This window comes from Myiozetetes cayanensis, unplaced genomic scaffold (genome assembly GCF_022539395.1).
Source record: "Myiozetetes cayanensis isolate MyiCay16 unplaced genomic scaffold, myiCay2020 scf12, whole genome shotgun sequence".
In the NCBI taxonomy this organism is placed as follows: Eukaryota; Metazoa; Chordata; class Aves; order Passeriformes; family Tyrannidae; genus Myiozetetes; species Myiozetetes cayanensis.
In genome coordinates this window covers 304,987-319,847 of record NW_026086826.1, presented here as the reverse complement: position 1 = coordinate 319,847, position 14,861 = coordinate 304,987, and the positions used below count along the sequence as shown (strand labels likewise).

General features: G+C 37.9%; 1 protein-coding gene across 9 annotated transcripts in view; it reads right to left on the bottom strand.

Moving 5' to 3' along the window:
* Positions 1-14,861, bottom strand: part of TTLL7 (tubulin tyrosine ligase like 7) — a 62,883-nt gene that overhangs the window by 16,212 nt on the left and 31,810 nt on the right. For all 9 annotated transcript variants that reach the window (XR_007627806.1, XM_050307409.1, XM_050307412.1 and 6 more), the window contains 7 exons: positions 10,552-10,646; positions 9,772-9,919; positions 9,615-9,688; positions 6,599-6,734; positions 5,729-5,815; positions 1,311-1,506; positions 330-610 (listed from right to left, as the gene is read on the bottom strand). Coding sequence is in view for 8 of the 9 variants with exons in the window: in XM_050307409.1 (XP_050163366.1) it covers positions 330-610; positions 1,311-1,506; positions 5,729-5,815; positions 6,599-6,734; positions 9,615-9,688; positions 9,772-9,919; positions 10,552-10,646 (1,017 nt within the window). In the remaining variant the exon portion in view is untranslated. The remainder of the gene's footprint in view (positions 1-329; positions 611-1,310; positions 1,507-5,728; positions 5,816-6,598; positions 6,735-9,614; positions 9,689-9,771; positions 9,920-10,551; positions 10,647-14,861) is intronic.

Here is a 14,861-nt window from a genome sequence, read left to right as displayed (position 1 = left end):
CAGAAGCCCCCAAACAAATCACAGAAAATTTTTGAGAGAGTTAATGACCCTTCCTGTCTTCAAAAAACTATTTAGTAAGAGGGTTGCCCATTCCCAAAAGCTCTTCAGGCTTCCATTCTCACAAAATGTAACATCTCTGTTGCTGCACCAGGAACACTGAAACATCACAGTTGGCACTCACCCTGAGTCATATTCAGGTCTGGAGATCTTATATTCCCAACCTCAACTAGAGTACCTCAGGCTTTCTGACATGGTGAAAATGAGTAATATGTTTCTTGAGTTCAGGAGAAATGGAACACATTTTGAATGCAACTGCTGGGTTAACTCACCCCTGAAGAGTTCATGGTTCCCAAGGTGGCTGTCTGAGAGACTCTGGCCGAAGATGGGCTACGGTTTAAGGAATGAGACCTGTTGACCGAGGAGGTGCGCTGCATTTGCAGAGAGGCTTTGGCTGAGTAGGGCCGATGCTCAGCTGCCTGTGACTGCACAGTGAGTACTGATATGGAGCGAGGGCAGCTCACAGAACGCCTCATTGCACCTGTGGATGATGTGGGGGACGAATACGATGGAGATTTTACATTTTTATTGGAAGGTTTCCAGTTCATTCTCCCTGCAGACAAATTAAATGAGTGATGTAATTACTTATTCTCTTAACGCCCATTTTTCAGTATTTGTAACTAATAACGTATACGATCAACACGTGAACATACGTCGTGCTACACTGTATGATGAATAACTAGAAATGTAGCAGTCAGTCACATCAGATCCCCTAATAAGACATAATTTCCACACTCTATAAGAACATATATTTCTTCCCCATATTCAGCTTTAATCAAGTAGACTCCAGTCCTCTATAAAATCCATAAGATTTATTAGAAAGGGCATGTGCTCAGTAGGTCAAAAAGTATGTGACTACGGTGTGGGGATTCCTGACCGTAAGAATATGGAAACAGGAGAGAAAATCTGCTCGATGCATCCCATATTTGCAGATCTGGTATCCCTCGTCTGCTCCTGTATAGCTGTAGTATTTTAACTCAGTCTTCTGCTAAACAAATGCTATGAAAAATAAAATTTTAGAAGCAGTACTACACATGTGCAATTACATTATGAAATTCTTTGAGACAATATACTACTAAAACAAAAAAACAACATGCTACATCTATTAATTTAGAAAATACTTTAAAGGAAATTAAACAAGCAAAGCAGTGTTTACTCCTAAGATACAAATGTTGATACATTCTAAAATACTGAAGAATTTCATATAATTCATCATCAAAGCCAGACTTACTTGGAAAAGTGATTTAACTTACCTGATCGTTCTGAAGTTTTATATTTATTTTCTTCAAGATCATATGAAACTTTTTTCTCTTTTTTTTCATTGTGATCTTCCTTTTCAGTTTCCTCTCCTGATTCTGACACGCAGCTACCGCTGTCACAGCTGCAGTCACTGCCGTGGTTCTTGGTTTTCCTTAAGGAATGTGCACTTTCTGGCATTGAACACAGGGGCTAAAGAAAAAGGGGGGGGGGGAAAAGTACCCGATTCAGGCAGGTTCGGCCAGGATTTGCACAGCTATAAACCCTCCCAAGGTAGATTGAAGTTTGTCCTATATTTTAGAATAAATCCTTAAATATTTTATTAAATTCACTCCACGGTAATCCTAATCTTTCTCCCATGAAGAACAGCATAATGTAGTAATGGGGGACAGGGGGGATTATTTCATTTCAAGTATGACTTGCACTACCAGACACAGTAAATTACAGTTCAAAATCGTAAATCAAGTGATACAGAATATTATTTACAATCAGTTTAGGTCCCTCACTGATATTTGCAACAACTGAAGTTGGAGTTCAGCAATGATCAACATGAAGTAAAAAAACATGCCAAGGAACTTTGGCTGCTATACTTCTGAAAAAGAAAGTGATTAATCCACATCCTACAGAGAGCAGAAACTGGAAGAATATAGAAAGCTGTGCTGGGTGTTTTGGTGTCCCAGATGCACACGGGTTTCAGTGTCATCAGCTAATGAATCCTGAGCTACTTCCAAGGATACTGCAAGACAAAAATCAAAAAGTAGGAGACAGAGAAACCAATGCAAGAACAGAAACTACAAAGAAAAATTTCCTTCTTCCATCTGCCATCGGTTAGACATGAAAAATGCAGTATCCTCTATTACCTCTACTATCCTAAGCAGATTTAACTGGTCACCTTTTCCTACACATTTTCTTTCCACTAACTCTCAGGCTATGGGAAGCTGTGCTGATGGCAACATCTTCCTAGTCATCTAATGGATTGCAATTAAAGCTCAGATTTAAAAAAAAAATAATTTCATAATTTCTGAATATACTTTGAGTCAGAGTGAAATAGAAGAACTCTCAGGAAGAATTTAATTTTTCCTAATGTATTAGCATAATGTAATGCACCCTAGATTTATTAGGAAAGCCCCCAAACATACTGTTGCTGCAAGATACATTTTGTAACTAAACATATGCTTCCTAAACTTCCATTCTAGACAAAGCAGGGAAGAGATTTCTACCTAAAAATAGCAGCATGAATATGCAATCCCAAGCTGTTAGACAAGATAAAGAGAAGTTAAGGAAGAATATTCCATTGAGGAGAGCCCTGACAATTGCTGTTACACAAAGAATATGTTGCTATGTATTTATCTACCTGCCAAAAGGACAAAGTGTGCCTTATTGCTTTCTTAAAAACAGCTGTCCTAATCATGAAATACTGTGTATGACAGAAATACATTGATCAGACCTTCCTGATGAGTTATGTAAGGTATAATAAACATTTTCAATCAAAACTCACGGGGGCTTTAAGGTAGATCTCTTTCTACTTATCATGTACATGTTCCTCACACATTCTACACTAAACACTAAGAACATCCTGACCAGGACTTCACAAAATTAATACAGAAGAACAAAAAGAAAAGTCAAAGAATTACAAAAAGCAATAAGGACAAATGATAGCTAGATCTGTGTTTAAACTGACCTCCTAAAGTAAGAGAGAATTTGATTGCTTAGCAAGTTTAATCATCTTGATTTTTCCCTTATGCTAACCTGATTTTTCTGTGATTAAACTCATCTGATCTTATAGCAAAGAAATTAAAAATAAGAGTAATTGCTCATTTGCTCTCTAATAGCTGTTCTTTTACTTCCTTAGCCCTTCATCCCACACACAGGCACAGTGTGATACACGGGGAACCCTGGCAGTGTGCAGGTGTAAGGAGACCTCTAGAGGCTACAACTAAGCTGGACATTTCCAGAATGTATTTCTCAATCTACACAAAACTCAGTAACATTTTCATTGCAGGGAAAAAATGCCTTCATTCTGAGAAATTCTTGATTGTTTTCCTACACGGAGTTCCTAATCATGTTCAAATAAAAATAAGGCTGGAATTCCTGGCAGTTATGGAACAGTTGTTTATACACACACCCCTTGCACCCTTCATATATAGATAGGAATGTGCAAATGTAGATATTTATAAACGTTTCAATGTATGGAGGAGGATGAGGAGGAAAACAAGTCTCCCCTAACTACTCCAGCTGTTCTGTACAGAGTTTTCTGCCTCCTGACTGTTCTTTTTTCTGAGGAAGAGAGTGCACAAAAGGCAGTGCATCTGACCTCCTAACACTAGCTTCTGTCAGCAGGCCAGCTACTGAATTTTAAGGGGGGACAGACTTTATGACCTTCTAAAAGAACTTTTCATGTTGGATAACATGACACGAAAAGTACCTTTCCCATGGTTGGTTTAGGGTTTTTTATGTTAGAACTTGCATATGTTACTTTCTTAATATGCAAATAGTTCTTTATTTGTAGGATTTTATGGTTACAAATAGAGTTTTACAGCTGGATTATTCTCCTGCCTGACAGACTGACAGGCAATAGTAGATTCTACCGCCTGTCCCACTCTCCAGATTTCTATATAATAAATATTTAGAGCCTACATATCTCAAAGCATCCCCTTTACAAAAAGGTGGCCAATGAAATGCATATCATTGGCCATGTGGACAGAGGTGCCACTCTTTCAGTAAAGGACCCAAGGCCCATCCAGAATGGGCATCTGTATTTCAAAGGGAGGGGACACTGTACAACCAGGGAGAAGTGTGACAGGACCACAAAAACGATGCAGGAATAGGAATCCTGTATAGCATGAAGTGTGCACACTGCAAGGAAAAGAAACAATCTCCCTGGAATACCTAGTTTCATTGCTTTCCCTTTTGATTCTATTGATTTTATCACAAAGAAAAAAAAATGGAAATTTTGGTCATCAGCAATGTTTGATGTTTTCTTTCTCCTGTAAGTGCAAACAATATTGTACTGGTAGAGCAGCTTGTAAGCTACACAGTCCATTTGCTTGCTATAAAGGAAGACTGTGGCATATATTCTGACTCATAATTAATCAAAATTCATCCTAAAACTAATTGAGAGAGGTTTCTCAACTTGGGCTTAGTACCCTTTTAAACGTTTACAGCCTCCAGCTTGGGAACTGCTTGTGTGCAAGCAGCGTAGAGGCAGAACAGATCCAGTCTGTGTGCACACAAACAGGCAGATGCTCCCTAGGGGCTGCTGGGAAAAGACAGGATCCTGGAAAAAGGAAAAAACGTGACTGAGACGTTAAACTCGAATTAAGTGACCCGCTGTTAAAGAACTGAAAACAAAACTTCCAGGAAAAGAATCCCTCAAGACTGGGGATTGACTGTGTTGCTTGGGTGGACTGGATTTTTTTTCTTCCTTAAATGAATCCATTGCTGTTAAAGCACTAGCTCACAAAATCCCCATATTTGTAATGAGGTCCCTGCAAATCTGTCTTAATACCAGATTGGGTATGTAGATCCTCTTTCCAGTATGCATGCCTGTAATAAGATGTAGCCCTTTGGATTCTTGGACATATCTAAAGTACCTCTTCAAGCTCAGAACAATTGTCAGCACTCATTTTGTACTTAAATTCACAGATTTGTGCACCAAGTCATCAGAAACACAAAATGCTGTAAAAAAATTTACATGCATCAATAAACAAATCCATCAGGAACATAGATGCAGGCTCTTCTAAGCAGACTTGACCTAAAATATTTGCAGGATATAAAAAAACATACTTATTTTAGCCAAGCTCCAACTATTTATCTTTACTGGCTTACAGAGATATGCAGTTTATTTAAGGCAAAGACTCACATGAACTATGCACATAATCAGAAAGCATTAAGCTAAAAATAATATACATTCACATTAAAAGCAAATTTTGGATACAAAACAGGTTCCAAGATACACTGTACAACTATTTTAGCAAGTGAGGAAGCCACAGACATATTAAAATTATAATTAATTCTTCAACCTTTCATAGTGCCTTTTATCCCATGATCTCAAAATTCCTAATTTTGACACTAATCAATTAAAGATGAAAGCATTCTTCAGAGATAGGCTATTGATATAAAAATCCTTTCACACACTGAAATCAAGAAATCTCTTGTACAACAGTAGTTGCCAAGCATGGCAGTTCCTCAAAACAGTTTAGAGAGGGAAAGAAGGATCTCACACTTAAAATTTTAATGGGGTTTAGCTGGACAAATGGTAGTGATGCTGCTCTCCATACTTAAAGAAAAAAGTTAGGGGCAGCCTGAAGAAGAAAACTTCCCCCAGGATCAGCTAACTAAATTCTCCACTTAAAATTCCCACTCTGTCTGTCTACAGAGTGAAACAAAAAATTGGTATCTAGAAGTCAAATACCTTAGGTCCTCGCTGCCTGGTGCATTTTCCCATTAGCTTTTCATCATCTATTTCACACTGCTCCAGAAGATCCAAAATGTCCTCCTCCTAGAAATGGGAATTTCATTAAAACTGATTCAAAGCAGGATATATTATGTCCTTCCAAAATTCAAGCAGAAAGTGGTAGGAATTTGAAATTACTCTGATTACTAATTCCTGAAATAAGAGTATGAATTCCTCCACAGGAGGAAATAAAAGCATTTCTTCTCATGCATACATCTCTCCTTGCAAGCAAAATGAAATTCAAAGTTAAAATCAAGTCTTAACATTTATTAAAAATAAAAGTCTGAAGAAAGGGTTGAACAAAGATTCCTGTAAAACTGCTGGATGATGCCAGCTACAAAGATATAAAATAATTTCTCAGATTTTAAATTAAATCACATTAACTGGTTATTAATACAGTCATTTTCTTACTGTCTCTGACTAAATAAGTAGGCACACAGGCAGAGTTTTTGGATGCCTTTAACTAGTGGAGCTGGTTTTAGGATATCTCTTGTTCCAGTCCGTATAGGTGGATGAATAGGCCGGGAATGTTACTGGAGGGAAGAAGGAGGCAATTCCCAGCTCAAAAGCAGTTTCTGCCAACCTCTGGTCTGGCCAGGGGTAAGGCTGAGGATCAGGGATATGGTAAAGTAGCTTAAAGCCATCTAGCCTGTCTGCACCCTGGGTTCACTGCAGTTCATCCAGATTGAAGGATCTGGCCCACAAGCTGCACAAAGAATAATAATAAAATCATGGAAATGTTATCAAATACTATTTATAACTAAACCACAAGGTCGTGAATTCAAAGATAAGTAACTTCTAAAGCCAATACTTGAAGTGCTTCTGTACCTTCATTCTTTTTAAAGGATTATTCATTTCCCGCTGAAGCGAAGCTGCTCTTCCAGCAAGAAACGTCTGGAAAGCAGTGGCCAACAAACTGTCATACTTTTCAAGCAGTGTCTTATCATCAGGAGGGTAAATTCGCCTAACACAGGGAAAAAAGGAGAGGAGTTTTAAGATAGAACCTGAGCTATTTATCAGACTAAGAACAAAAGTAATGTCACCAATACAGTCTCTTCTATAATGCATGTGCGTCCCATCTATAATAATTATATCATACCAGAAAACACATACTCTGAACACTGCTCTCTAAATCTAATTTTAACTCAGTCAACACATTCATGTTTAAACCAGCAATTATCCAGTCAAAAGAAATACCATGCAGGTCATTCCAGAGGTACACCAAAACCCAGTTTTGCAGTGCTCAGAAATTTCAGTGGGTGTGAATGATGCATGCAGGTGTGAATGATTCATTAAATATTAACAAAATATTGCATGTAAAATTGAGAGCCACCAAATAATTTGTATTAGCAATAAAAGGACACAAACCAGGGAAAATCTGAACAATTGCTTTGATTTCATGAGCAGGATGTAAATTACAGATTCAATATGTACTGAACTTGAATGCTAAATCCTCCAAGCCTCCAAAAAAATAACAGGAAGAAATAGGCACTATAAGAAAGAAAAAAAATTCTGGTACACAGATATATAGAGTGACTGATTTTCCACTAGAGCAGCAATGCCATTATTCTCTAAAATCACAGGTAAGAAGATTATGGCAATATGAGAACCAGGACTCAGTGATTTATTCATGTTCATCATGCAACAGTGGTCTTTGAAGAAAACCACTCCAATCCATCTGTCACGAATGCCTGAAACACAGCCAGAAATTATGAAGATGGAAATTAATTTCTAATGAATTGTAAGGAGTAATCCATATTGCCTGCAGTGTGCAAAGCATAGACACCATTTATACAGTGCCAGTATTATGTGACTTTTATGTCTTTGCGAGTCCTTTCTGAACTTTGCAAAAAGTTCTTTCTCCTTCTTCCTTTACAGACTTTTTCTCCTTGGAAAGGTATCTATCATGAGGATTTGGTTGCAATGAAAAAAAGGATGGTTATGATATCAGTAGACTCAGGGCAGTTCTAGAGCAAAACGAAGATGGTTCCAGTTTGCACGTAAGACCCGGAGGAGCTCTAATTTAGGCTCAGCCAACATGTTTTAATGGTGTGCATTCTACTGCAGAAAAAGTGTCATAGGACAGTACTTTAAAGGAAGGATAATACTTTTAATATAGGTAGAAATAGACTGCAGCTGAAAGCCATTTCAAAGCCATACATGTCCTTTCCAATTCCTCATGAATTCCCAAAATCTTGAAAGCACGGCTCCTACTTCACCTGCCCCAAGACTCCTCCTGGAACCAGTTGTACTTGCAGACAGACATCAGCTAAGCCAGTTGCTGAGCTGATATCCCCAGACTGAATCCAAGCCTGCTGAGGTTGATTGAGGTTTCTTTGGATTTTTGTTTAGAGTGCAGTATTAATCCATGCAGCAATACTAGCACCCAAAATTTCCCTGATTGTATGTCAGTGCCTGACAGAATTTAGTCTTGCTTTGGAAAGGAATATCCCATGGAGAAATACTGCATAACACTCCGATAATATTCCTCTGCATCTCTAGCCAAGATTACTTTCCTTCTCAGGATCTACTGATTCTTCAGCCTTTTCTCTAGCACATGGTGATGAGAAACCACAAAGCTGTTCTGCCCTTTTACAAGTGCACATTCCTCATGAAGAGACACTTCACTTCTTCCAGAGAAAAAAATGTTGTGTTTGTATTGATTGACATTAACCCAAAAGCTAAATAAGGAGAACATGTGGCTCTTTTTCAGTCAAGAACCGAATAAACAACCTAAAACGTGATCATTTAATGCGCTAAATTTTAAAGTTAGCAAAAAATAAAAATATGTTAAAGCACCATGGTGTTTCTCTAAAGGACATGAAAATAACCACTTCATCACTTCATTCCACGTTTAGGGTTTTCTAACATACTAGTTCAGCTCCATCAAGAAAGGATGTAATTAAAACTCGGAAAGTGACAAAGACGTTTTGAAAGCAAAATATTAAGTCATCAAAAATGAAAATTTCACACAAACATCTCTTTGTTTAAATGAGAACTTTACTAGGAGTTACAAGACATCTGCTCAAAAAAAGCAGTGATGAAGAACAGCGGCAAAGGCGTTCTGACTAATTCAGAATAAAATATGTGAACCTCTCACATTCTGGATGAATGTTATAAAGAGTGGGCAAATATTCCCATCTCTTCCTAGCCACACTCTGCTTCCTTTCAACAAATATTCATAGGCCTTGCTTTCACTTCTCATTGAAGCATAAATCAAGAAATAATAGTAAAAACATCATAAAACAAAATTTTTGTTTTCTGGTTAATGCCTATTGTAACTGACAAGATAAAGCTCTTGTTGAACATATTTTACCAAGGAATCTGAAGGTACTTATGTTTAAGTCTAGTAAGGTCCAAAATCATAGTGCAAAAATATGAATATAGTATTTCAAATGTCACTCTATTAAAAATGGTGGATGCATCAATAAATTTTCTGAATTTTTGGCAAGACTGAGATACAAATCAGATTTGATTTCTTTACAGGGGAATAATCATACCCCTATATTACCCTCCCTCATCCCCAGTGAGACAAGGATGATTGTATAACATAACAACAGTCATGTTTCTTGGTACACTCAGTGTGAATAAACAAGTCTTTCAAACAAATGTCTTTCACAAATACTAGGGTGACTGATGTCATATAAATTCCTAAATGCATATAAAAAATTGGAATCAAGAGAAGAACTACCTGGATAAAAACCTACCTGACGTACGTGTATATATTTTCTATAAATGCGTACTCATTTTTAGCAGAAAATTGTCATCTACCACAAATACTTATTCCCATTATTCCTGATGAATGCATTGAATACTTCCTACTAATACAGTCAAAAATATGCACCTGTAGTTCCCCATGTGTCTATTTTCATGCTCCTCTTTGGAAATCTGTTTACGTACTTGTGCAAGTCTTTCCTTCTACAAAGCAAGAAAAATAAGACAATTAAAACAAAGAGGCCATAAACCATGGGCAAGAAACAGCCCTTTTTTCTGCTTCCTACCAGTTCTTCTTTTCTCCTTTCCAGCGTGTGGCGCTGCTTCTCCCAGTCTGAGGAACCTGGCAACAGTTTCCTCATTGACCCTTGGCCATACAGTCTTTTTTGAGCCTCAGCCTTCTGTTGAGCTAAATTTCTCCTTTTGTCACTTGTCCTGAAACACAGACAATATTAAGAGATGTCAGTTCAATGCAGCTAAGATGTACTGTCCTATCAAGTATATATCAGCTGTATTTTCCAATCAGTCATGTGTGGTTTATTACATAAAATTAGAATTGAAATGCTCACTAAGTTGGGAGTTTATTTAGTATTAACTTTCATGGCTACAATATTCTTTAGGGGTACTGTATAAACTCTCTGCTATAATTTCATGTACAAACGTGGTTGCTTCTATTTTCCTGAAGTGTAGCTTTTTTCCAACATATCCCAGCTACAAACTTTTCCTGTAGAGGGGTATGGCTTTTGACTGTATCTGACACTATCACCATGCCCAGGACTGCCACATATCCCAACTTTGAGACCTCTTTGAAAAATACTTTTTTTAAAAAGTACAAAAATTACTATTACTATTAATTTTTTTTGCAAACACATATGCAAGAAGAAAAATTAAATTTGGGTTATTTCTATAGCAAAACTGACAGTAAGGGAAACATTTACATTTTGAAAATATGAAGGTGAAAAAAAGGTCTTCATTTTCTCCCTGTCCAATTCAAGTTTAAAAACAAATAAAATTAAAAAAATCAAAGCAAAGAACCTTTCCAGACTGAAGAAAAGGGGACAAGTTACCGTATGTTGAGAAGTTGTAATGCATTCAGCAGAACACCTTTTTTTACATCATAGTCTATTTTTTGATCCGTTCCAAAGCTTGGGGCACGATTAATCTGAAAAAAATAAGATACAGAATACGCAGGACTGTTCAGGTTCATGGGGAACACACCTGTTGTAACAGGCTTTGGAGAAATGACTCTTTCAAACACAGTAGAGTACCAGAATATATGTGGAGAAGCTCTTTTCCATTTGTATTTTTTAAAAAGCAGAGTACTGATTATCACAGCTACCGGGAGCCAGGAGAGGTACCTTTCAGTCCCCAAGTTATCCAGACACTTACAGTGAACACCGTTCAAGTACTGGCGCTGTGATCCAGGCTGATCTACTTGCGCTTGCTGCAACCAGAACATTCACCACACACAGTGCTGTTAGACACCTTGTAACACATGATGTGCTGTGCTGTCCTGGCCCAGCACAGGAAGAGTTAAACTCTTTCCTAGTTCCCAGTCTGAAAGCAACTTTAAATGCTACTCTAAAAAGTAATGACTATCCAAGGACAAAAGGAGCCTCTAATTCAAGGTCTGCTCAAGCATATTTAAATAACTTTTCAGATACACTTGACAACAACACCTAGAGATCTATGTTATTAAATCAGTACATAGTGTGAAAACTAAAAATAATTAAATATCTCAGTAACAAAAAGTTTATAAGCTAAGTACAAAAAAAGAGATTAAAAATGTTTCCATAAGTATGGAGAAACAAGGAAATGCAACTGGGAATCAGCAAGACTAAATCACACACTTAGCAGCCAGGAGTCTCAACCAGCCACCCTACAACCCTGCAGAAGAACTTCCATTTTCAGAAAGCTTTGAGAATGAATAATGATTTACTCGAGGAATCCTTTCCAGAATGGTATAAAAATTAATATTTGAGCAATGGGTGCTAATGAGAGGCAGGAATCTCACCCTGATCGTGAATGAGCAGTGCTGGTTACAGGAGGGACAGACACAAAAGGGTTTCAGAAGTGAATGCTAACACCTTGTGCCCCATGCAAATCAAAAGTGGGATAGCTTGTATGTCCAAAGCAGAGGGAAGAAGCGGTTAATTAATATGTTGTTTTAACAATCTAACTACATCTTAGAGCCTCTGCAGCTGTGGGACAGAACTGTCCTGGCTGGTTAGCCGCTAGCTGCCCTATTTGAGCTTTGGAATCAGCTTGTTTGCTGCTTTTGCAGACAGGCTGGCAAACTGAGCAGTGAGAACTGATGTTGAAACAAAAAACATGAAAATTTGGCAGAAATGGTGAAAAGATTTATACATATTCTTTTTTGGAAGACTTTCATCCAAATATTTAATCTTTTAATCTCTTTAGACTGACCTGTTCCTCTCCTATCACATCACAAAGGCTGACTTTTTTCAATACTTAGACAGTATAAACATTGATTTACATCCCTTTTTTCTTTTCAAGTGCCAATGAAATGTGATGAGATACATTGGAAATGGCTGTAGTCTAAGTAGTACAAGAAATGCAAATACCATCACTCTCTATATTCAGCTGTTTGGTATCTGCATATAATTTTACTTATGTAAGAGGTTAAATATTCATTGGAATAAAATTGTGGTCATGGCTGAAAAGCTTGAGAAGTCTTGTGCAAAAGCTGTATGTTAAGGCAACTGATTTTCCCTTAAAATATCCTTCAAAAGAAAGTACTGTCCCTTATTGGTCATGTGGTTATCCCTTATTTCCAGACAAGAAATGTGATTGCTGACTAATCTGTAAGACAGTAGTACAGTAATCTTGATATCATACTAGTGATATGCCACAAGAGATACTCGTAACTGGTTACCAAACCACTGTATGTGCATCTGTCAGCTGAGAGACTGTTATCTGGAGTTCAGTGACCCATGAACTGGGACATGCTCAACTAGGCTGTGTTAATGTAACATCAGGAATTTTATCAGGAAGGCACATCTTGAAGGTTGTTGACAAAAACAGGATTGTATGAGGGACCACAGTACAAGCAAATGATGATAGTGAAGGCCCTGAAAATCCAGACTCAGATACACACTGCCCACAGTGGAAGGCCCTGAAAATCCAGACTCAGATACACACTGCCCACAGTGGAAGGCCCTCAAAATCCAGACTCAGATCACACTGCCCACAGTGGAAGGCCCTCAAAATCCAGACTCAGATCACACTGCCCACAGTGGAAGGCCCTCAAAATCCAGACTCAGATCACACTGCCCACAGTGGAAGGCCCTGAAAATCCCGAGACTCAGATACACACTGCCCACAGGGGAATGAGGTTGAACAAGACTGGAGTCCATCCAAGAACCTCAAGTGGATGATTTTCCCTCTTTCCAAGCAAGCTTGGAAATTTTGGTCAAAAAGAGTAAAACTGGATTTTATGCAAACTGAAGGGAGATCTAGATCTAGGTAGATGTTGCTACTCAGAAAGGATGGAGGCTGCTGAGACTGCACAAATGCTTGCCAGAAACATTTGGTGCCACAAGATGGCAATCCAGCATTTCCCAGAGCCCTCGCTTCGGTAGAAGGTTCCGGAAGTTCAGCAGCATCAAGGAGCAGGAGAGCTACAACACATCAGGGCAACATAAATGAAAGTCAACTCAGAAAAGCAGAGTCATTATAATATGCTGCACAATTTATTTCTTGTAATAGTTTATGAAGCTATCTTTATAACAGAAAAGCTACATGAGGCATGGGAACATGAAACTAGATTTATCATCCTAATCCTATTTTGGCAATTTTCCCATAACACTGGGAACATTCACGGCCTTGTGATTAGTACTTGTTACCACTGTCAGAAAGAATGATTCACTCCCCTTAGGGGGTTTTGGCCAGAGGGGAATGGTGGAAAGTGATTAAGAGTGGAAATATGGTGAAGAAGCCAGAACTGTTTTAGAAAAAAAAAATTATCTATATATGTGCACATATATACACATGGAATATTATGCATAGTGTGTTTATATACATTGAATATTTGATCTTTACTACACTACATGGACCATACATACAGTGTGCATACATATAAGTACTCTGTTGTCAGAGTGCTGCAAAAAACATGAACAAGCACAGTAAAAAATAGTGGACAAATATAGAAACTGAGTAGTTGCAAAGTTTGAAATTTCTGTTATTTTAGTTAAATGTCTAGCAAAGTACTTAGACTTTTGTATGAACAAAAAAAATTAGTAACCAGGCATACAACTCCAAGCCCTGAAGTATTCTCCAGCAACTCAAACTACTGGAGCAGCATTTACTCCCTTACAAGCTTTCTCTCTCATAAACCAGAAGTCTGGGATACTATGATTCTCTTCTGAGACCCAGTATCATAAGTGGTGAATCAAGCCCCCCAGAATCTCCATACCTCATGTAAACATGAGAGGACATTGAGGTGTGTCCTTCAGATGGACTTACTACACAGGCTGCCTCACCATCCCTCACAGAAGAGCTCTATCAGCTTTTGCTGCACGGCTGATGAAATGTCACACGGACCAACTTTAATCTGCACTTAAATAACTACATACACTTATATGCAAGCTACAGGCAATCTATAGATGGCAATCTGGAAGTGTAGCACTAAATCAAAGGGACAGCAGGCTTCACTGGACAAAAACAGAAGATGTCAATGTAGTACAGACTAAGTTCATGTCATGTGCTGCTTTTGGCAAGAACATCAAAGCCACCAAATACGCCGCTGTCTGCGTGGCAACAGTGGAGGAATTTTATTGTTCTAATTAAAATTATGATGAACCTCCAAGAGAAATAAGAATGACAACACAGTCGTTGGCAGTATTAATGGCCTAAGAATGAGGTTATAATTCAGTAAATTAATTGTGTACATTTTGCTCATCAGTAGCCAAATCATGTTCATGAATTACTGTCAATAGACAGATTTTTAATACATTTTGCTGTTTTCCTCCAGCAGCATAGCCTCCCAGCCACTTAACAGAATGACATAAAACAATCTGGAAAAGACAAGTGAGCTTTATCTATATGTCATTAATAGTGCAATTAAAGAGACACAACAGACAAACATTTCTGTTTGAAAATGTGTGTGAGCACCACTTGAGCTTAACTGTACCACTAACAAACACATCAGAGGAGAAATGCTTCTTCCAGTCCATTTCTGCCAATTGCTTGCAGTATTTCATGTATACTGAATTAGTTTCCTCTGTTTATGGGGGTGTTTTTAAAAAGCATAGGAGAGAAAAAGAACACATATCCCCAAAAGATAGAAAGTTAGGAGCATACATTCACAAAAGTTGCCAGAGCCATATTACACAGCCATACTTCTGAAGGAAATCTA